Source organism: Nerophis lumbriciformis, linkage group LG38, assembly GCF_033978685.3.
Source record: "Nerophis lumbriciformis linkage group LG38, RoL_Nlum_v2.1, whole genome shotgun sequence".
NCBI classification, from domain to species: domain Eukaryota; kingdom Metazoa; phylum Chordata; class Actinopteri; order Syngnathiformes; family Syngnathidae; genus Nerophis; species Nerophis lumbriciformis.
In genome coordinates this window covers 22566612-22591611 of record NC_084585.2, presented here as the reverse complement: position 1 = coordinate 22591611, position 25000 = coordinate 22566612, and the positions used below count along the sequence as shown (strand labels likewise).

Genomic DNA, 25000 nt, shown 5'->3' with positions numbered 1-25000 from the left:
ACCCTCAGGTTTATGGCACGGTTGCTCTACCCACTACGCCGTGCCGCCCCCAAGGAGACAATGTCCGCCGGAACCTACCACATAGCGAAGGACGTACACAATTTGATTTCTTATTATGCAGCTAATTTTTATTTGACAGTTATTGAAATATCTTGTGTGACATCATGCACAAAAGTGCACTTTATTTGTTTTAAACTATTGTAGTGGCGTTCTGTCCAAAAAGTGCACTTTAATTTAGTGTTGTTTTGATTTGTCATCTTGAGGACATCATGCACAAAAGTGCACTAATAGCTTGTTTTAAAATGTCTCTGACAATATTGCACATTCTGTTTTGAAATGACATGAATGTTTGTGCCACTGCTTAATAACTGTTTAATAAATACAGTTTTGGTAAATTGACTTAGTTGTGATTTCCCTATCTGAATGAAAGTTTAAAATGAGCATATATTAATGCAGTATGAACAAGAATGTTTTAATGTAGACACATATAATCATCATACTGGTGTGATTATATGCATCAAGTGTTCATTCAAGGCTAAGGCAAAATATTGCGATATATATCGTGTATCGCGATATGGCCTAAAAATATCGAGATATTAAAAAAAGGCCATATCGCCCAGCCCTAATACATACATATATACAGTCGGGTTTAAAAGTTTACATACACTTGTAAAGAACATAATGTCATGGCTGTCTTGAGTTTCCAATACTTTCTACAACTCTTAATATTTTTTGTGATAGTGATTGGAGCACATACTTGTTGGTCACGAAAATCATTCATGAAGTTTGGTTCTTTTATGAATTTATTATGGGTCTACTGAAAATGTGACCATTCCTACTGTGAAATGGGTCAAAGGTATACATACAGCAATGTTAATATTTGGTTACATGTCCCTTGGCAAGTTTCACTGCAATAAGGCACTTTTGGTAGCCATCCACAAGGTTCTGGCAAGCTTTTGCTTGAATTTTTGACCACTGCTCTTGATAAAATTGGTGCAGTTCAGCTAAATTTGTTGGTTTTCTGACATGGACTTGTTTCTTCAGCATTGTCCACACGTTTATGTCAAGACTTTGGGAAGGCCATTCTAAAACCTTAATTCTAGCCTGATTCATTGTAGTATTATGCTCTGGGCCGGTTTTGCTGCCAATGGAACTGGTGCTTTAAATGGGACAATGCAAAAGGAGGATTGCCTCCAAATTTTTCAGGACAACCTAAAATCTTTAGCCCGGAGGTTGGGCCTTGGGCGCAGTTGGGTGTTCCAACAGGACAATGACCCCAAACACACGTCAAAAGTGTAAAAGGAATGGCTAGAATTAAGGTTTTAGAACAGTCTTCCCAAAGTCCTGACCTAAACGTGTGGACAATGCTGAAGAAACAAGTCCATGTCAGAAACCCAACACATTTAGCTGAACTGCACCAATTTTGCCAAGAAGAGTGGTCAGAAATTCAACCAGAAGCTTGCCAGAAGCTTGTGGATGGCTACCAAAAGCGCCTTATTGCAGTAAAACATGCCAAGGGACATGTAACAAAATATCAACATTGCTTTAGGTATTCAAGATTCAAGATTGTTTATTGTCATATGCACAGTTAAACAGACAGTTTGTCGTACAATGAAAATCTTACTTTGCGAGTCCACTCTTCAACAAGTCACTATACTTAGCTAAAATAAAAAAAATGTAATGTTACATACAGTAACATTACATTATTGCACATTCTGATTGACAGTCAACAGTATAAATATGGATGTGACCTTGGGTCACAGTAGCAGTTAAAAGTGTCTTTCGTGATCAAAGGTGAAAAGTGTCTACAGTGATGGTTCACAGTTCGGGGGTGGTCATGGTAGCTGGCTTTTGTTAAAAAGATATAAGTAAAACGTGGGGAGGGGGGAGCTAGCATTCACAAGTTAGCATTCACAAGCCCGATGGCCTGTGGGTAGAAACTGTTTGTCAGTCTTGTAGTCCTGGATTTCAGGCTCCTTTATTGTCTGCCTGATGGTAGGAGGCTGAAGAGACTGTGCTGGGGGTGTGTACTGTCCTTTATGATGATGTGTGCTCTCCTGGTGGCCCTAGTAGAGTACTTGTCCTGTAGTGAGGGGAAGGCTGCTCCTGATATGTACTGAGCAGTTTTAATCACTCGCTGGAGTGCCTTCCTGTCCTTAGCAGTGCAGTTTCAATACCAGACCGTGATTAAGCTCGTAAGGACACTCTCAACCGTACTTCTATAAAAGTTGCTGAGAATTTTGGGTGACATGCCAAATTTTTTCAGCCTTCTTAGGAAGTACAGTCGCTGCTGGGCTTTCTTTATTGTTTGTTGGGTGTTGTGATCCCAGGTTAGGTCCTCACTGATGTGGGTCCCAAGGAATTTAAAGGTTTTCACCCTGTCCACCTCTGTCTCCCCTATGTACAGAGGTGTGTACTGTGCACTCCTTCTCCGTGGGTCAATAATCCTCTCCTTGGTCATGTCTGTGTTCAAGGAGAGATTATTATCCTGACACCAGGCCACCAGGCCACCAGTTCCGCTACCGCCCTTCAGTACGCTGCCTCAGCTCCCCCGGTGATCAGTCCGACGACCGTAGTATCATCTGCAAACTTGATGATACTGGTGTTGTTCTGGGTAGGCCACACAGTCGTGTGTGAAGAGGGTGTACAATAGGGGGCTCAGCACGCAGCCTTGGGGGGTCCCTGTGCTTAGAACCTTTGTGCCTGATGTCTGGTTGCCGACTGTGACTGACTGGGGCCGGTTTGTGAGAAAGTTCAGGACCCAGTCACAGAGAGTCGGTGTCAGACCAACAGTGAGGAGTTTAGCATTGAGTTTTTGTGGAATGACTGTGTTAAAAGCAGAGCTGTAGTCGATGGCATAGGTGTCCTTGCCCTCCAAGTGGGTGAGGGTGGTGTGGATGATGGTGTTGACTGCATCCTCAGTGGACCGGTTCTGCCGGTAGGAAAACTGTAGAGGGTCCAGTGTGTTTGGGATGGTCTTCTTGATGTGTGACATGACTGTCCTCTCGAAGCACTTCATCACTATTGGGGTGAGTGCAACAGGGCGATAGTCATTCAGACAGGTCACAGTGTTTTTCTTTGGCAGGGGCACGATGGTGGTGGTCTTGAAGCAGGTGGGCACAACAGCTTGTGCTAGTGACAAGTTGTATATGTCAGCAAGTGCGTCAGCCAGCTCTGATGAACAGACCCTGAGGGCCTGGCTAGGGATGTTGTCTGGGCCGGCTGCCTTCCGTGGGTTTGTTCTCCTCAGAACTGTACGTACCTCTGCTTTTGTCACAGTGAGTGGTGGCCTGCGTGCGCTCCGTGGTCAGAACCCCATGTATACTTTTGACCCAGCAGATTGTCACATTTTCAGTAGGCCCATAATAAATTAATAAAAGAACCAAACTTCATGAATGTTTTTTGTGACAAGCAAGTATGTGCTCCAATCACTTAAAAAACAAAAAAACAAAAAAAAAGAGTTGTAAAAATGATTGGAAACTCAAGTCAGCAATGACATTATGTACTTTACAAGTGTATGTTAACTTTTGACCGCGACTGTATATACACATATATACATACATACATATACACATATACATTAGGTACCTAACGTACATTTCGCTCTACCCCGGTATTGAGCACTGTCTAACATACTGTACATATACACATATACACACACACACATATATATATACACACACACATACACATACATATACATATGTATATATATATATATTATATATACATACATACATATATAATACATACACAAATACATATATATACATACACACATACACATATATATTATAGTAAAGTAGTTAGTAATAACCACTGCTCAAGCACCAGCTCAGTAGTGTAACAATGGGGGGAAAAATAAATAGTAGAATACATTCATCCATTCATCTTCTATCCCTTGTCTCTCACAGGGTCGCGGGAGTGGCTGGAGCCTATCCCAGCTGCATCAGTCATTCCTAAACTAGTACCTAGCTTGGCAGCCAAGTCGGTACCATGCAGTGGGAAAAGCAGCAAATAAAGTGTATAAAGTGACTTACAGTGGCCGCCTCCCATGCCTCCATAATGGTTGGACACGGCAATGAGGTCGTAAGTGTGAGGCCCAGCCTTGGGGTCACATAAAAACTCAGACATGTTCAGATCCCTGGAAGGTCAAAAACACAAACATTAAAGATATGGCAACCACAACATCATATAAATATGTACCGCGGTATTAATTAATTGGAAACGGTACTATACTGCTTTTGAAAAATACAGGTACCGTTTCTTCTACATGCTGCTGTGCGGTGGTGACTACAGGCCGAGGCGCATGATGTTGAGTGTGTCAAAACACACACAAAGCGCATACAGGCAATAACATTGTGGAGAGGAAGAATGGGAAAAAACGGCAATTCTACAGGTTGAAGCGCAATGTCGAGGTATTTGGGCTTTAAAACTAACGATAAAGGTGACGCTTTAAACGGGGATGCGCCGCGCTGCAAGTGCTGCTTTAAAACATGTCTCGCAGATTAGTATTACCACCTTTACTTCAAATGTTGGTAAACATTTAAATAATAAGCATTCAGATCTGCACAAGGAGTTTAAATGGTGACAGGAAAAAAATTTGTTACACATTTCCTGCTGTTCGGCTCTCGTGCAGACCGTAGTCAAGGAGCACAGGGCAGACGTTCCCTACGGTCAAGGAGCACAGGGCAGACGTTTCCTAATGTTTTCGTGGGGGGGTAACACGGGTCAGAATGACGAGACCGCCTATTTGTGACAATCGGTTTATTATTAAGTTTGGCAGGACACAACTGGACCCATTTATCACTCTACTTGCACAGTGCACACTCTCTCTTTATTGGCCCACCAACTCACGGACGTCACTCAGCCAACACATTGCCATTATCGCAAACACACATATGCTAGTCTCAGAACATAGTTAACTGGCTCCCCTGTTGTGCACATACTAGTAATTGCATTTTTCTTAAAGCACAGACCAGGAGGGGCAAAAATAAATCATTAATAATTGAATATGTCAATAAAGCTTTTTATTGTAATCCAACCTAATCCTTGATTAGGGAAGACTATATGTACTATGGAAAATTGTAAATTGTTCTTTGAGTGCAACAACAAAAGCCCAATGTGTTAAGGGTTGGAATTGGGGGTTAAATCACCAAAATGATTCCCGGGCGTGGCCACCGCTGCTGCCCACTGCTCCCCTCACCTCCCAGGGGGTGATCAAGGGTGATGGGTCAAATGCAGAGAATAATCTCGCCACACCTAGTGTGTGTGTGACAATCATTGGTACTTTAACTTTAACTTTGACTTTTAAATGCCTTTTAATTTCTAATTTAACCTTCTAAAATTGTTCTTTGAGTGCAATTGAAAACATGTTTAATGTATCATAAGGTTTTCTGTTACAATAAAGCCAATATTAAAAAAATGTTGTAGTTCCTTTTATTTTGAAAAGTATCAATATACATTCTGGTTCCGGTACCAAATTATTGATATCGGGACAACCCTGGTACACACACACACAAATCTATACTAATATATACATATACATACATAAATATAAATACACATATATACATACACACAGATACATATAGACACATACAGTATATATGTACAGTATGTATATACACACACATTTACTGAACAAAAATATAAACGAAAAACTTGTTTTTTCTCCCATTTTTCATGAGTTCAACTCAAAGATCTAAAACTTTTACTATATACACAAAATATCTATTCTCAAATATTGTTAACAAATCTGTCAAAATCTGTGTTAATGAGCATTTCTTCTTTGCCAAGAGTATCCATCCCACCTCAAAGGTGTGGCATATAAAGATGCTGATTAAACAGCATGATTATTGCATAGGTGTGCCTTCGGCTGCCCACAATAAAATGTAACTCTAAAATGTGCAGTTTTATCACACAGCACAATACCACAGATGTCGTGAAGTTTTGAGGGAGAGTGCAGTCGGCAAGCTGACTGCGGGAATGCCCACCAGAACTGTTGCCCATGAATTTAATGTTCATTTATTTACCATAAACCAAGTCTCCAAATGCATTTCAGAGAATTAGGCAGTACATCCAATCAGCCTCACAACGGCAGACCACGTGTAACCACACCAGCCCAGGACCTTCACAAACAGCAAGTGCACCTCCACGATCGTCTGAGACCAGCCACCCAGACAGCTGCTGTATATTTATATATATATATGTATATATTTATACATATACCATATACTATACATATATATATATATGTATATATTTATACATATACCATATACATACCGTGTCCCTCGGGAAGTCCTGTGGGGTGTGCTCAGAGAGTATGGGGTATCGGACTGTCTGATTGTGGCGGTCCACTCCCTGTATGATCAGTGTCAGAGCTTGGTCCGCATTGCCGGCAGTGAGTTGGACACGTTTCCAGTGAGGGTTGGACTCCGCCAAGGCTGCCCTTTGTCACCGATTCTGTTCGTAACTTTTCTGGACAGAATTGCTAGGCGCAGTCAAGGCGTTGAGGGTATCTGGTTTGGTGGCTGCAGGATTAGGTCTCTGCTTTTTGCAATGATGTGGTCCTGATGGCTTCATCTGGCCAGGATCTTCAGCTCTCACTGGATCGGTTCGCAGCTGAGTGTGAAGCGACTGGGATGAGAATCAGCACCTCCAAGTCCGAGTCCATGGTTCTCGCCCGGAAAAAGGTGGAGTGCCATCTCCGGGTTGCGGAGGAGACCCTGCCCCAAGTGGAGGAGTTCAAGTACCTTGGAGTCTTGTTCACGAGTGAGGGAAGAGTGGATCGTGAGATCGACAGGCGGATCGGTGCGGCGTCTTCAATAATGCGGACCATGTATCGATCCGTTGTGGTGAAGAAGGAGCTGAGCCGGAAGGCAAAGCTCTCAATTTAACGGTCGATCTACGTTCCCATCCTCACCTATGGTCATGAGCTTTGGGTTATGACCGAAAGAACAAGATCACGGGTACAAACGGCCGAAATGAGTTTCCTCTGCCGGGTGGCGGGGCTCTCCCTTAGAGATAGGGTGAGAAGCTCTGACATCCGGGTGGAGCTCAAAGTAAAGCCGCTGCTCCTCCACATCGAGAGGAGCCAGATGAGGTGGTTCGGGCATCTGGTCAGGATACCACCCGAACGCCTCTCTAGGGAGGTGTTTAGGGCACGTCCGACCGGTAGGAGGCCACGGGGAAGACCCAGGACACGTTGGGAAGACTGTCTCTCGGCTGGCCTGGGAACGCCTCGGGATCCTCCGGGAAGAGCTGGACGAAGTGGCTGGGGAGAGGGAAGTCTGGGCTACCCTGCTTAGGCTGTTGCCCCCGCGACCCGACCTCGGATAAGCGGAAGAAGATGGATGGATGGACACCAGCAGATGACATGGCACCCCAAACCGTGATGGTTTGGGTTGGTTTGGTTTGCATTTCCTTTGGAAATCGAGGTCCCAGAGTCTGGAGGAAGACAGGAGAGGCACAGGATCCACGTTGCCTGAAGTCTAGTGTAAAGTTTCCACCATCAGTGATGGTTTGGGGTGCCATGTCATCTGCTGGTGTCGGTCCACTCTGTTTCCTGAGATCCAGGGTCAACGCAGCCGTCTACCAGCAAGTTTTAGAGCACTTCATGCTTCCTGCTGCTGACCTGCTCTATGGAGATGGAGATTTCAAGTTCCAACAGGACTTGGCGCCTGCACACAGCGCAAAATCTACCCGTGCCTGGTTTACGGACCATGGTATTTCTGTTCTAAATTGGCCCGCCAACTCCCCTGACCTTAGCCCCATAGAAAATCTGTGGGGTATTGTGAAAAGGAAGATGCAGAATGCCAGACCCAAAAACGCAGAAGAGTTGAAAGCCACTATCAGAGCAACCTGGGCTCTCATAACACCTGAGCAGTGCCAGAAACTCATCGACTCCATGCCACGCCGCATTAACGCAGTAATTGAGGCAAAAGGAGCTCCAATCAAGTATTGAGTATTGTACATGCTCATATTTTTCATTTTCATACTTTTCAGTTGGCCAACATTTCTAAAAATCCCTTTTTTGTATTAGCCTTAAGTAATATTCTAATTTTGTGACATACAGAATTTTGGATTTTCATTTGTTGCCACTTCAAATCATCAAAATTAAATGAAATAAACATTTGAATGCATCAGTCTGTGTGCAATGAATAAATATAATGTACAAGTTACACCTTTTGAATGCAATTACTGAAATAAATCAAGTTTTTCAAAATATTCTAATTTACTGGCTTTTACCTGTATATATGTACACACACATATATATATATATATACACATATATATATATATATATATATATATATATATATATATATATATATATATGTGTGTACATTATATATATATATATATATATATATATATATGTACACACATATATATATATATATATATATATATACACATATATGTGTATATGTGTGTGTGTGTGTGTATATATATATATATATATATATATATATATATATATATATATATATATATATATATATATATGAGTCCTTTTTATTATATTTATATAAGAGTCCTATATATTAGGAGTGTGAGTCCTATATATTAGGAGTGTAACGGTACGTGTATTTGTATCGAACCGTTTCGATTCGGTTCGGAGGTGTACCGAACGAGTTTCCACACGAACATATTAAGTAGCCGCCTCCGCTTCCTTCTGCCTCTGTTTCTGTCAGTACTCTACACATCACCCAGCATTGTCCCACCCGCACAACCATCTGATTGGTTACAAACAGAGCAGTACAGACAATCAGCAGTGCGTATTCAGAGCGCATGCAGTGCTTAGCGTTTAGCAGGTAAGCATCAGGCTGCGGACTCTCCCCAAATTATAATGAACACCTCCCAGTCCGCTTCTCTCTGAGCTGCCACCTTAACGTGGTAGAGGAGTTTGCGTGTCCCAATGATCCTAGGAGCTATGTTGTCCGGGGGCTTCTATGCCCCCTGGTAGGGTCTCCCAAGACAAACGAGTCCTAGGTGAGGGATCAGACAAAGAGCAGCTCGAAGACCTCTATGAAGAACACGAACAAAGGACCCAGATTTCCCTCGCCCGAACGCAGGTCACCTGAGCCCCCCTGGCCGGGCCTGTCCCCATGGGGCCCGGCCGGGCACAGCCCGAAGAGGCAACGTGGGTACCCCCTCCAATGGGCTCACCACCCATAGCAGGGGCCATAGAGGTCGAGTGCAGTGTGAGTTGGACGGCAGCCGAAGGCAGGGCACTTGGCGGTCCGATCCTCGGCTACATAAGCTAGCTCTTGGGACGTGGAACGTCACCTCGCTGGGGGTGAAGGAGCCTGAGCTAGTGCGTGAGGTGGAGAAGTTCCGGCTAGATAGTCGGACTCACTTCGACGCACAGCAAGGGCTCTGGAACCAGTTCTCTTGAGAGGGGCTGGACTCTCTTCCACTCTGGCGTTGCCAGCAGTGAGAGGCGACGGGCTGGGCCGCGACCCGACCTCGGATAAGCGGAAGAAGATGGATGGATGGATGGATGGACCTCCAAGTCAACAACTAGTAACATCACTATGAGCCCGTTGACCTTCGAGAAATATAAAAGGCAGCTCAGCTCGCTCGCAGTCCTGGCTTGAGGTGAAGGCTAATTCGCTTTTAGCGTAACGTTAGCTCATTTTGTGTGTGTGTGTGTGTGTGTTACGGACAGCAAAGCCCTGTCTGTCTGTTATTTCACTTTACCTTTTTCTGTGTTGATTGAGCTGTGTTGAAGCAGCAAAAAAGGACATTATGTTAAATGAAGAGTTTCTGTCTCTGATAGTTGATATAATAATGTGACTGCATCATTAAGCCTACATGAACTCCATGGTGTTCAGGGATGAATAGTCTCTCCATTTATTGTACCATTTTTTCAGCTATAGTTACATTAATCATTAGTAATGCAGCAGCCTAGTTTTGAGGCTGTTGATAAAAATATAACATTTACATAATAAATCAACTACAGGCTTCCCAAATGCTGTAATAAATTAAGCATGATGAGTTGACTTAATGTTGCACTTTTTATATGCAGACGAAAAGTTTTGTCATTTTATTTAATCTGAGCAACAACTTGAGGCAGTTTATTGTTGATTAACGTGGGCAGAATTATTGTAGTGTTCCCAATGTTAAAAGGATAAAGCCATTGTTTACAAATTTGGTAAATAAATAACCAAAAAAGGTATATTTTGTTGTTTTCTTACTGTACCGAAAATGAACCGAACCGTGACCTCTAAACCGAGGTACGTATTGAACCGAAATTTTTGTGTACCGTTACACCCCTAATATATATATGTGTGTATATATGTATGTGTGTGTATATATATATACATATAGTGTTTCCCACACATTCATTTATTTGTGGCGGCCCGCCACTAAAGAATTATGTCCGCCACAAATGGATTTTTCGGCTTTTGACTCGCTCGACCGCTCATAAAAGCAATGGGACTGTCTGTAAGTGTTGCTTGTAGTTACACCTCCGGTGCAGTAGGTGGCGGTATGCATGGTAACTCCGCCAATAGCACTTAATTCACCTGGTGGGCCAGAAGAAGAGGGACGGACGGACGGACGGACGGGACCAAAATACTCGCCGACTACTTTTCATAATGATGGCGCTTCCTACGTTTCTACCTCAAACGTCCAAAAGCTGCTGAAAGCCTTGATCCAGGATGCCATGGGGAAAAAAACTTAAATGGTGCCTTTTGGCGATAGTTAGCAGCTTGGTGGCGTGGTAGCATTGCTTCATTTTTACAGGTGTTATAGATAGATAGGTTATAGCTGCATCGCTCGCGGCTCGTCATATATTTAATGTTAATCCGCGATTTCACCGAGCGTTTCACTGACGGTTTCGCCTGACGCTGCTTCATTAACACCGCCGCTCTTTGACTCGGTCACCTGTTTTCATACTGACGAGCTAACGTGTCCAGGTTATAACCCTGTTGTCAATAAACACACATGGACTGAAGCTAAATTGTCCACTGTCCACTGCAGCATGTGAATGCAATGAAAAGAATAAAATCTGAGCCAACCAGCTGTTAAAATGTTGTCCAGGTTAATGTTTTATTAAAGGCCCTTCATTTCAAGATTTCAACTGTGATTGGGCTTTAAACAGGTGGATGACCTGTTCAGATGAGTGTAACTGCTACTGGTCAAATAATGTGAAATAGCATTTAATTTTACATGTATGCAATGCCATTTAAATGTAATTATAGATAATAATAATAATAATAATAATAAATACTGTGTAGTGTTGTAAATAGTCAACGGGAAGGATTCTAGTAAGATATAAGCCATGAGCACTACACAGCCAGAAAAAAACCTAGGCAGGACAAGTAAAAATATTGGGGCAAGTAGATTTGAGAAGTCGGGCTAGTAGAAAAAAACCTTAACGTTGAACCCTGCATGTGTTGAGCTGCTGGTTAGACGGCACTGTACATAGAGCGCTTCTGCTCGTTAGTAATAAATTCTAATGTTGGATGTTCACTCCTTCACACAGATGAGTATAGAAAAATATTTTCAACGGCCGAAAAGGGCTGGACTTGGAGAGGAGGTAGGCCTACAGTCCGGACCACAGGTGCGACCTGTTCAGCAGGAGGAGGAGGAGGAGGTTGACTGACTGTGGCAGGACACCTCTGCCTCTGTTTCACTTCATGTTGCTGGTAAATAATATGGTTGTAGTAGTAGGCTAAAGTTAAATTATTTAGTATTCACTAATTAAAGGGGCAGAGCTTTAAGAAACATTTTAGCTTTAATATTTTATAAGATATATTTTTTGTAAGAACCACAATTAATAAATATATTTCAGTGAATCACTAATTGTTCAAATCTGTATATAAATATGTACATAAAATGTTGTAATTATATTCCAACTCCGCGTTCTTCTTGGTCATCGCCGCTGCCGCCCCCATTATGGGTCTACTGAAAATGTGACCAAATCTGCTGGGTCAAGAGTATACATACAGCAATGTTATTAACATTTGGTTACATGTCCCTTGGCAAGTTTCACTGCAATAAGGCGCTTTTGGTAGCCATCCACAAGCTTCTGGCAAGCTTTTGGTTGAATTTTTGACCATTCCTCTTGACAAAATTGGTGCAGTTCAGCTAAATTTGTTGGTATTCTGTCATGGACTTATTTCTTCAGCATTGTCCACATGTTCTCAATGGGGTTTAAGTCAGGACTTTGGGAAAGGCCATTCTAAAAAATTCTAGCCTGATTTAGCCATTCCTTTACCACTTTTGACGTGTGTTTGGGGTCATTGTTCTGTTGGAACACCCAACTGCTCCCAAGACCCAACCTCGGGGCTGATGATTTTAGGTTGTCCTGAAGAATTTGGAGGTAACCCTCCTTTTTCATTGTCTTATTTACTCTCAGCAAAACAGGCCCATAGCATAATACTACCACCACCATGCTTGACTGTAGGGATGGTGTCCCTGGGATTAAAGGCCTTACCTTATCTCCTCCAAACATATTGCTGGGTATTGTTGCCAAACAGCTACATTTGTGTTTCATCTAACCACAGAACTTTCCTCCAGAAGGTCTTATCTTTGTCCATGTGATCAGCAGCAAAATTTAGACGCGCCTTAAGGTGTCGCTTCTGGAGCAAGGACTTCTTTCTTGTATGGTAGCCTCTCATGGCGATGCAAAACAAGCTTAACTGTGGACACTGACACCTGTGTTCCAGCAGCTTCCAATTCATTGCAGACCTGCTTTTTGGTGCTTCTCAGTTGACTCTTGATCAACCTGACCAATTTTCTCTCAGCAGCAGGTGACAGCTTGCGTTTTCTTCCTGATCGAGGCAGTGACAAAACTATGCGATGCACTTTATACTTACCAACAATTTTTTCACAGTTGTTCTTGGGACCTTAAACTGCTTTGAAATAGCTCCAAGTGACTTTCCTGACTTATCTGTGCAGAGTTCCATTGACTTTCTTATTGTTGCGTTTGTAACCGAGTCTAATGACTGCATCACATGAGCCCTATTTAAATGGGCTCAGAAATGTCAACAGGTGTCATTAATCATAATCACTCACATGAAGTTAAGAGGCCATGCCATGAAGCTAATGTGATTTGATTGTAACTTTTCTACATCACCAAAATTGATAATGTATGTTGCTGTATGTATATTTTTGACCCAGCAGATTTGGTCACATTTTCAGTAGACCCATAATAAGTTCATAAAAGAACCAAACTTCATGAATGTTTTTGTGACAAATAAGTATGTGCTCCAATCACTCTATCATAAAAAAAATATGAGTTGTAGAAATTATTGGAAACTCAAGGAAGCCATGACATTATGTCCTTCACAAGTGTATGTAAACTTTTGACCACTACTATATATATATATATATATATATATATATAAACTCACAGTACAGGTCAAAAGTTTGGACACACCTTTTCCTCATTCATTGAGTTTTTTTTATTTTCATGACTATTTCAGAATCAGAATCAGAAATACATTTATTTTGTACAATTTTACATTGTAGATTGTCACTGTAGGCATTAAAACTATGAATGAACAATGATGAATGTGGAGTTATGTACTGAACAAAAAAGGTGAAATAATTGAAAACATGTTTTATATTCTATTTTTTTCAAAATAGCCACCCTTTGCTCCTATTATGATCAAAGGGTGGCTTATCTCGATGAGCTTCAACCACACCTGTGAAGTGAAAACCATTTCAGGTGCTCTTGAAGCTCATTGAGAGAATGCCAAGAGTGTGCAAAAAAAGTAAGAGCAAAGGGTAGCTATTTTGCAGAAAATAAAATATAAAACTTGTTTTCAGTTATTTCACCTTTTTTTGTACACAAAATGTTCATACATAATATATATATATATATATATATATATATATATATATATATATATATATATATATATATATATATATACACATACACTTTGAAAACACATCAGACTTCAATGGTGAAAAAAAAAAATGTTGGATATCTATACTGATATGGACAGTTTAATGTCTCAGGAACAAAAGGATGCCACATCTTTTGATGGAAATAAAAGTTTTCAGCCTACAGAGGGCTCAGTATATAGACAGCCCAAAAAGTGAAAAAATGAGGTGGCAGGCTCGTCCATTTTGCCTAAATTCAATTTCTGCAACTCAAAATTCTTTTCAATATCTTGTGTGGCCCCCACGTGCTTGGATGCATGCTTGACAACGTCGCGGCATGCTCCTAATGAGACGACGGATGGTGTATTGTGGGATGTCCTCCCAGATCTGTCTAAGGGCATCAGTGAGCTCCTGTAAAGTCTGAGGAGCAACCTGGCGGCGTCTGATGGACCAAAACATTATGTCCCAGAGGTGTTCTATCGGGTTTAGATCAGGGGATCGTGAGGGCCATTCAATTGTGTCAATTCCTTCATCTTCCAGATACTGTCTGCATACTCTTGCCACATGAGGCCGGGCATTGTCGTGGACCAGGAGGAACCCAGGACCTACTGCACCAGCGTAGGGTCTGACCATGGGTGCAAGGATTTCATCCCGATACCTAATGGCAGTCAGACTGCCGTTCTCTAGCCTGTAGAGGTCTGTTCGTCCCTCCATGGAAATGCCTCCCCAGACCATCACTGACCCACCACCGAACGGGTCATGCTGAATGATGTTGCAGGCAGCATAGCGCTCTCCTTGGCTTCTCCAGACCCTTTCACGTCTATCACAGGTGCTCAGGGTAAACCTGCTCTCATCTGTGAAAAGCACAGGGCGCCAGTGGCGGACTTGCCAATTCTGGTGTTCTATGTCAAATGCCAATCGAGCTCCACGGTTCTGAGCAGCGAGCACAGGGCACATACAGGACATCGTGCCCTGAGGCCACCCTCGTGAAGTCTGTTTCTGACTGTTTGGGCAGAGACATTCACACCAGTAGCCTGCTGGAGGTCATTCTGTAGGGCTCGGGCAGTGCTCAACCTGTTCCTCCTTGCACAAAGCAGCAGATATCGGTCCTGCTGATGGGATGAGGACCGTCTACCCTGTCCAGCTCTCCTAGAGTAACTGCCTGTCTCCTGGAATCTCCTCCATGCTCTGGAGATTGTACTGGGAGACACATCAAATCTTCTTGCAACAGCACGCATGGATGTGCCATCCTGGAGGAGTACGACAATCTGCGCAACTTCAGGAGGGTTAAGAAATCGCCTCATGCTCCCAGTCGTGATAATGACTCTAGCTAAAGCCAACACTTGTGGAAAAACAGTTAAAAAAGATCAAGAGGGAGGAACTTGAAATTGCCTCCACCTGCAAAACCAGTCCTGTTTTGGGGGCCATCTCGTTGTTGCCCCTCTAGTGCACCTGTTGTTAATTCCATCAACACCAATGCAGCTGAAACTGATTAACAACCCCCTCTGCCACGTACCTGACCAAAACCTTATCGGAAAAGTGCAATTGAATTCATGCCATACCCTGATAAAAAACTGTTCCTTTAATTTTTTTGAGCAGTGTATATACACATACATACATATATGCATATGTATACATACATACATATGTATATGTATATGTATACATAAGTATATGTATATCAATCATATTGTTGATGTAGATGCTCATATCTGCTGTACAGAATTTATTTAACAAAGAGAAGTGTGGGATCCTTCTCTTGTTGCTTTACTTGTATTTGACTTTATTAAAAGGATGTATTTCATGTTTGGCAAAGTCAAACCTGAGCAGGAGGGGATAGAAAGAAGAAGAAAAAAAGACAGAGAGGGAAATTGTGGGGACAAGAGGATGATAAGACAGAGAGACAACAACAACAGAACAACATCAGCTGAGACAATATGTACAAATAGGATATGAAAAAATATAGCAAAGAACCAGTTACTGAAGTACATAGGAATAACACAGAAATGACAATAAACATTATTGCACTACAAATGGAACAATACAAATACCAATAGAAATAGCACTAAAGATAATGATTATTAATAATGATTACCTCAATTATCAACAATACAATTGCTTCAAATATAACAAAACATAAATATAATGAATACTTAAATTACAAAATAAAGCAGATAAATGGAGGGGAAGAAAGAGAAGCGGACTGCATTAACCTTATAAATTGTTATGGTAAAAATAGGTTTATCTTGATCAGTGTGCCGTGTTTTACACAGCTTTCCCTGGGGGGACAACGTTAATATATGTTTGATGAAATGTGATTATATGCATGTATATGTGCATGTGTGTATACAGTATGTTTGTATGTATGTTTGTATAGTACTGTGTGTGTATATGTGTATATATATATATATATATATATATATATATATATATATATATACATATATATATATATATGCGAGTGTATGTATCTATGTATGAGAGTATGTACAAAATTGGTGATAAAATGTCTTCTGCTCTTCATCAAAGTCACAACAATAGACAAACAGTCTGCTTAAACTAATACCGCACAAAAATATACGTTTTCATCTTTTTATTCAACACAACATGTAAACATTTACAGTGCAGGGTGGAACAAGTATGTGAACCCTTGGATTTAATAACAGGTTGACCCTCCTTTCAAACAACTCAATTTTGGTTTCATCTGTCCACAGAATATTTTGCCAACAGTGCTGTGGAGCATCCGGGTGCTCTTTTGCAAACTTCAAACGTGCAGCAATGTTTTTTTGGACAGCAGTGGCTTCCTCCGTGGTGTCCTCCCATGAACTTCATTCTTGTTCAGGGTTTTACGTATTGTAGATTTCTCAACAATAATGTCAGCATGTGCCAGAGATTTCAGTAAGTCTTTAGCTGACACTCCACTCCAGGATTTTTCTTCACTTCACTGAGCATTCTGTGCTGTGCTCTCAGTCATCTTTATATGTCGACCACACCAAGGGAGAGTAGCAACAGTGCTGAAGTTTCTCCATTTGACAGTCTGTCTTACCATGGACACATGGACATCAAGGCTTTAATAGATACTTCTGTAACCCTTTCCAGCTTTATGAAAGTTAACAATTCTTGATCGTAGATCTTCTGTGAGCTCTTTTGTGCGAGGCATGGTTCACATCAGTGCTTCTTGAGAACAGCACACTTATCACGGGTGTGTGTTTTTATAGGGCAGGGCAGCTTTAACCAACGCATATGATTTTGTCACATTGATTAGACTCCATGTTGTCTGACCCTGGCTCTAATCAGCTCTTGGAGAAGTCATTACCCTAAGGGTTCACATACTTTTTCCACCCTGCACTGTGAATGTTGAGTTCAATAAAAAGATGAAAACCTATAATTTTTTGTGCGGTATTAGTTTAAGCAAACTGTGTTTGGTCTATTGTTGTGGCTTCGATGAAGATTAAAACACATTTAATGACCAATTTATGCAGAAATCCAAGTAATCCCAAAGGGTTCACATACTTTTTCTTGCAACTGTATTCGTCTCCTATTATGTGCGGGAGCCAAAGTACGGCCGCAGTTACCCTGGGAACCCAACCCAAATCAGCAGGTGTGGTACACAGGGAACAAAGGACATGTATATTATAGTTCCTCACAAAGTTCTGTGCGCACAACACAAAAGGAAATCGATTGCACCACAAATCCTGAAGTAATTTCTCTTTTTTAACAAAGTGAATCACTCGCATTTGAAATGTTGCTTTAGCACACAATCCTGGCAATAAAGACTAAAGGTGGGGGAAACAATATATTTTTAGATGCATCGCAACTTGGATATGGACGATTATAAAATCGATTAGTAAACTTCAATAATCGATTTATTTATTGTAAATAAAGTAATTCAGACAGTTTTCAAATTTGACTGACTACAGCAAGCCATCTCACCGAGAGATCCGACCAGCTCCTTTATTATAAGACACACCGTTTGGTACACATTTCCATTAATTTAATGCATGTGAAGGGAATTTCCTATTACAAATACACTGTTTTTAAAAGTTGCAAGTGATAAAAGCTTATTTAGTGAATCGAAAAGAAATGTAAAACTGCATCAATATACATAAATGTAAATCAATGTTGGGACTTTAACTTTTAACTTTAATCGATTTTTAATCGAATCGTAGCTTCTGAATTGTAATCGTAATCGAATCGTGAGGTGGCCAAAGATTCCCACCTAAAGACACTATGTTGTTTGGAGGTACGCCTGGGTAATATGGCCTAAAAACAACCTCAGATTCATTTTAGCAAAAAATATTGTTTACAATTTTGCTCCCCAAGACCAGATATAAACTATACTTGTTATGGAATAATTAATGTAGCATTGCACATTGTATGCAAATAAACTCCAACATTGAGATAAATAAAGTGCAAACTTAAAACTTTTGTCTTGAATAAAATACTTCTGTTGATAAATTGTAGCATTGTATGCAAATAATCAAGAAAAACATTGAGAGTAGGGATGTCACGGTATGAACATTTCTTATCACGGTATTGTGACAAAATTATCAGTTATTATTGCAGTATTTTTAAATGTGTTCAAAATTTTCAAAAAGTACTTAAATAGTTTAACCAAGTTTAATTAAAAAAAACAAAACCTGACACATTCAAAATTAATTCCTTTGAAGAGGAAACATTATTGTAGATTATTTATTATTTTTTGTGTGAGGCATGGTTCACATCAGGCAATGCTTCTTGAGATCAGCACACTTATCACAGGTGTGTGTTTTTATAGGGCAGGGTAGCTTTAACCAACGCATATGATTTTGTCACATTGATTAGACTCCCCTGGGTGGCGTTCATTGCACCGGTCGCCCAGGGGGGTCTCCACATCTGCGGTCCCCGCCAAGGTTTCTCATTGTATCCCATTGGGTTGAGTTTTTTCTTGCCCTGATGTGGGATCTGAGCCGAGGATGTCATTGTGGCTTGTGCAGCCCTTTGAGACACTCGTGATTTAGAGCTATATAAAAAAGACTTTGATAGCTTTGATTGATTATTACTATTTATTATTATTTGTATCAATATTGAAATCAGGATTATTAATCATGATTATTCATTAATCACAATTATTCATTATGTTATGTAAAACAGTGTTGGGGTGGGGCATGAACACGACGGCATAATTACATTTTGTAATGTCAAAGAGGCTATAGATAAATATATATATGTTTAAAAGACATGTGTTTTTGATAATCAATAGTATCAACCTGTTAGCTTTTTCTAATTACATGATGCCTTTATATGTATGTACATGTTGTATCGGGACATAAATCTATTAAGAGTTTGAGCAGACATATCTTGTATAGGAATTAATAATACACCATAAAACATTCACAAAATGTGATGTCACATGAATGAATTTTTAAAGTAATAACTTTGTGTATTCAACAAACACAAAGCAGTTTGGCTAATGAAGATAAAGTCAAATAAACAAGCTTTGTTTTTCTCCAAGAACACAATGCGGTTCAGCACAACAGTTTGCCCAACAAAAATAGACTGTAAACTAACGGCAAGACTTTATAAACAAGTTGTGGCAACGTTTCCTACACATCGCCTGCTACATCGTAACTTTCACTCACAGCAACAGAGTGAAGGACGCTGTGTTGAGAAAATGAAAGTAACATTAAATATTTTTCTCCTCCGCTGTATGCTTTTTGTGTAGGACAAATGAGTCAGTCTCCAATATTTTCCAAACCTGTCGCCATATAATAAACCACAATGCTTTCTTTGACGCACGCCGAGACTCCACGGTAGTGAAGCGAGTGAAATGAAGTAAAACGAAGCGATCCGCTCCGTTTACTCAAAGGGAAATGTCTGTAGCAAGAGCTGTGTCATTGCCACCATGTTTTCTAAAGCCAAACGGTGCGAGTGCGCATGCACCAGCGCTGATGCAACTACTGTTTCCAAGAAATAAGCTGTGTTGGCTAAAATGCATTAATAAATAACGGTTTTTCAGTAATTAAAAATGTAAACGGTATTACTAACCGTCTGGAATTTTACCGGGGTTTGTCAATATACCGTTTACTGTTATGTCCCTATTTGAGAGGGCTCTATAGTTTAGGTAAGTGGATAAACACAGGGTTTTTTACTGTATGTGCACCACATCTTTGGCGATGTGCAGAGAGACTGCTGTAGTGATTGCTCTGAACATTATGCTCTTTTTTTAACATGATACATACATAGTACCTGGTATAAACAATTCAAACACAGTAAACTGCTTTGTAAAAAGTTACATTACCAAACTTGGTTGGATGCTTCTGTTTCAGATTGCTGGAATAAATGTGTTGTGCTGCTTCCTTTTTTAAACAAACTTTGCAGCTTGCAGTCACATTCCATGCCTGTTGCCGCAAAACCAAACTAAATGTTCGCTCTTGTTTGCGTTAGCATTAGCCATATTTTGCTGTGTGTGTGACTCTCCACTAAGGACATAAGGATGAGGGGGATGCAACATAAGCTCCTGGGGGCAAAAAATATGCTGACGCTAGAGGAGAAAAAACTGTTGATTTTGGATTTTTTTAAATTGTCTGCAACAAAAACTTAATTTATTGATACAATTGATTTATCGCCCAGGCCTATTTGGAGTAGACAGCTCATTTCTTATTTCCTCATTCAAATGAGTTTTGAAGCCATCTAGGGACATGGCCAGTTAGCCTAAGAGCCACAAATGACACTCAATATGAGAAAACATGCCTACATACCTGATGGGAAAATCCACCACTGTGTCCAGTTTGTCCCTCCAGCATCTGTTGTAGGAGAAGCGCTTCAGGTGAACAACCAGAATGCGAGGCAATGACCACAGGTCAAACTTTTTTGTGGCCTGCTGGTGTTTCTTGCATGTGGGACAATACCTGGCAAAGGAAATAGGAAGTATGTTTAAGGGGTGGGCGGTTAGAAAGAATCCAAAGTGACAGTTGTGAAGCTTTACCATGGATCGTGTTCACCGAGTGTCTCCATGGTTGTGAAGAGCTCGATGCATTCTCTCAGAGCCACTGTGGCTTTCTTTTTGGGGGGCTGGAGCATGCTTTCGTGCTTCTCATAGGCCTAAACAATACATATGTGCACAAGAATTAAGGTTTTTACATGGGGAAAAAAAGAAAATGTCACAAACCTCTGCCTCCTGTTCATCGTAACACATCTTTGACTCAGAGTCCCAGTCGATTGCCACAGTGGAATGTGCTGCACGAATAAAGTGAGGGAAGCACGTTAGAACAAATTGTTTAAAAACACAAAAAAAACTAGTAGTGCTATCACAACAGACACCGACAATTAAGTTTGAGGATATTCCCATCAGAAGGCAACGCGCTGATGTTGGCTGTTCCGTAAGAGTTGACAACGCTGAACGTGAAGAGCTTGGCCGGTAAAGAGCGCGGTTTGGCCTCACTCTCTTTCGTCCCATTTTCAAAGTCGGAGGCCTCCTCTTCATACTGGCCATTCTCTGGCTCTGGACTCAACTGGTGGTCCATGGCTTCCTCCTCCCCTGGGGACATTTTAAGAAGCCTATATTTACAAACCCCAAAACAAGATATTTAACGTTTGAACTGGAAAACTGTTATTTTTTGCAAATATTAGCTCATTTGGAATTTGATACTTGCAACATGTTTAAAAAAAACTGGCACAAGTGGCAAAAAAAGACAGAGTTGAGGAATGCTCATCAAACACTTATTTGGATCATCCCACAGGTAAACGGGCTAATTGGGAACAGGTGGGTGCCATGATATAAACGCAGCTTCCATGAAATGCTCAGTCATTCACAAACAAGGATGGAGTGAGGTTCACCACTTTGTGCCACCGCATCGAGTACTTGTCTCTGGCCCCCTGCCTGCAAGAGGCAATGATGAGAGATATAGCAGATTAGTCTCGCTTAACATGTAGCTGGCTAGTTTTTGTAGACAACAGGGACTAACGTTTATTGATAATTGGCCCTCTTTCTGGGGCAAACCGGGCTTGTTGATGAGAGACGGCCTTCACCCTAACCAGGAAGGCGCCATCATCCTGGCTAGGAAGATAGATTTTTGTTTGAGTCACACTTGACTAACTACACTACAGCAAGCCCGGTCACAAGCAATTACAGAGTCTGTTAGTCCGGGTGAGGAGTCAGTTAAGCTAGAACTAGCCAGCGCCAGGCTGGAAAATACCTGCACACATAGCATTTCTCCTACAATAATACACAACTCACATAATGTTTTTTCAGCAGTGACTGTGCCAGAGGTGGACATGCATTCTACTGAGGTGGCAAATTATGATGCGTTCAGTGTATCGCAGCACCAAGCAAACAATCTGAAGATTCCCGTCATATCAATTCCTAGATATGGTCGAAATTATTTAAAGCACACTGCGCAAAATAAACGCAACATTATTAATATTGCTACTACGGATAATTTTAACAAAAACTCCTCAAAACAGCCCACTACTTATAATATGGGCTTTTAAAACATAAGATCATGGTCTCCCAAAACATTATTAGTTAATGAGGTCATTAGACAACAATCTTAACGTCATTGGTCTCAGCGAAACCTGGCTCAAACCAGACGATTTTTTTGCGCTGAATGAGGCATCTCCTCTTAACTATACGAATGCGCCTATTGCCCGTCCCCTTAAAAGGGGTGGGGGGGTCGCACTAATATACAATGAAAACTTTAATTTTACCCCTAACCTAAGTAATAAATATAAATCTATGAGGTGCTTACCTACCTGGCTGTTATCTACCGCCCCCCCAGGGTCCTATTCGGACTTTATCAGTGAATTCTCAGAGTTCGTCGCTGATCTAGTGACGCACGACGACAATATACCGTATTTTTCGGAGTATAAGTCGCACCTGCCGAAAATGCATAATAAAGAAGAAAAAAAACATATATAAAATATGAAAAAAAACTGCGACTTATAGTCCAAAAAATACGGTAATTATAATGGGGGACTTTAATATCCATATGAATACCCCATCGGACCTTCCGTGCGTGGCGCTCCAGATTATAATTGATAGCTGTGGTCTTACAAAAATAATAAATGAACCCACGCATCGCAACGGTAATACGATAGATCTAGTGCTTGTCAGGGGGGTCACCACCTCCAAAGTTATGATACTCCCGTATACTGAAGTAATGTCCGATCATTACCTTATAAAATTCGAAGTTCTGACTCATTGTCAACAAGCTAATAATAATAATAACTGCTTTGGCAGCCGCAACATTAATGCTGCCACAACAATGACTCTTGCTGGCCTACTGCCTTCGGTAATGGCACCATTCCCAAATTATGTGGGCGCTATTGATAACCTCACTAACAACTTTAACGACGCCCTGCGTGAAACCATTGATAGTATAGCACCGCTAAAGCTAAAAAGGGCCCCTAAAAGGCGTACCCCATGGTTTACAGAAGAAACTAGAACTCTTAAATGATCATGTAAACTTGAGGTTTTCCATCAAGCATGGAGTGATAGTTTAATAGCTAAATACTACTCAAATCTCATCCGCCTCAACAAAGACGATCCTAAATATTTGTTCAGTACAGTAGCATCGCTAACCCAAAAAGGGACTCCTCCCAGTAGCTCCACCCACTCAACAGATGACTTTATGAATTTCTTTAATAAAAAAAATTGAACTCATTAGAAAGGAGATTAAAGACAACACATCCCAGCTACAACTGGGTTCTATTAACACAGATACGACTGTATATACGACGGATATTGCCCTCCAAAATAGTCTCTCTCTTTTTGATGAAATAACATTAGAGGAATTGCTACAGCATGTAAATGGGATAAAACAAACGACATGTTTACTTGACCCACTTCCTGGGAAACTTATCAAGGAGCTTTTTGTAATATTAGGTCCATCAGTGCTAAATATTATAAACGTATCACTTTCCTCTGGCACTGTTCCCCTAGCATTAAAAAAAGTGGTTATTCATCCTCCGCTCAAAAGACCAAACCTCGATCCTGACCTCATGGTAAACTATCGGCCGGTGTCCCACCTTCCGTTTATTTTGAAAATCCTAGAAAAAATTGTTGCACAGCAGCTAAATGAACACTTAGCGTCTAACAATCTCTGTGAACCCTTTCAATCCGGTTTCAGGGCAAATCACTCTACAGAGACAGCCCTCGCAAAAATTACTAATGATCTATTACTAACGATGGATTCTGATGCGTCATCTATGTTGCTGCTTCTTGATCTTAGCGCTGCTTTCGATACCGTCGATCATAATATTTTATTAGAGCGTATCAAAATACGTATTGGTATATCAGACTTAGCCTTGTCTTGGTTTAACTCCTATCTTACGGACAGGATGCAGTGCGTCTCCCATAACAATGTGACCTCTGACTATGTTAAGGTAACGTGTGGAGTTCCCCAGGGTTCCGTTCTTGGCCCTGCACTCTTCAGCATCTACATGCTGCCGCTAGGTGACATCATACACAAATACGGTGTTAGCTTTCACTGTTATGCTGATGACACCCAGATTGTAGTCATCTGGAGGCGTGTCTTAATGAAATTAAACAATGGATGTCCGCTAACTTTTTGCAACTCAACGCTAAAAAAACGGAAATGCTGATTATCGGCCCTGCTAGACACCGACACCTATTTATTAATACCACCTTAACATTTGACAACCAAACAATTACACAAGGCGACTCGGTAAAGAATCTGGGTATGATCTTCGACCCAACTCTCTCGTTTGAGTCACACATCAAGAGTGTTACTAAAACGGCCTTCTTTCATTTCCGTAATATCGCTAAAATTCCTGTGCACTTAAGATGTGACTTTAATGTTTTACTACTTACGTATAAAATACTACACGGTCTAGCTCCATCCTATCTTGCTGATTGTATTGTACCATATGTCCCGGCAAGAAATCTGCGTTCAAAGAACTCCGGCTTATTAGTGATTCCCAGGGCCCAAAAAAGTGCGGGCTAAAGAGCGTTTTCTATTCGGGCTCCAGTACTCTGGAATGCCCTCCCGGTAACAGTTAGTGATGCTACCTCAGTAGAAACATTTAAGTCCCATCTTAAAACTCATTTGTATACTCCAGCCTTTAAATAGACCCTCCTTTTAGACCAATTGATCTGTTTCTTTTCTGCTCTGCTCCCCTCTCCCTCGCGGAGGGGGGGGGGCACAGG

General features: G+C 41.1%; 1 protein-coding gene across 5 annotated transcripts in view; it reads right to left on the bottom strand.

Annotated features, from left to right (window-relative positions):
- Positions 1-25000, bottom strand: part of usp4 (ubiquitin specific peptidase 4 (proto-oncogene)) — a 77607-nt gene that overhangs the window by 24141 nt on the left and 28466 nt on the right. For 2 of the 5 annotated variants that reach the window (XM_061932593.2, XM_061932592.2), the window contains exons 16-20: positions 21158-21370; positions 21002-21069; positions 20819-20934; positions 20592-20741; positions 4041-4144 (exon numbers count right to left, since the gene is read on the bottom strand). In XM_061932593.2, the coding sequence (XP_061788577.2) occupies positions 4041-4144; positions 20592-20741; positions 20819-20934; positions 21002-21069; positions 21158-21370 (651 nt within the window). Of the gene's footprint in view, positions 1-4040; positions 4145-15529; positions 15674-20438; positions 20524-20591; positions 20742-20818; positions 20935-21001; positions 21070-21157; positions 21371-25000 lie in introns of those variants that run through there. The other 3 variants (XM_061932594.2, XM_061932595.2, XR_009811833.2) reach the window with 3 other exon arrangements.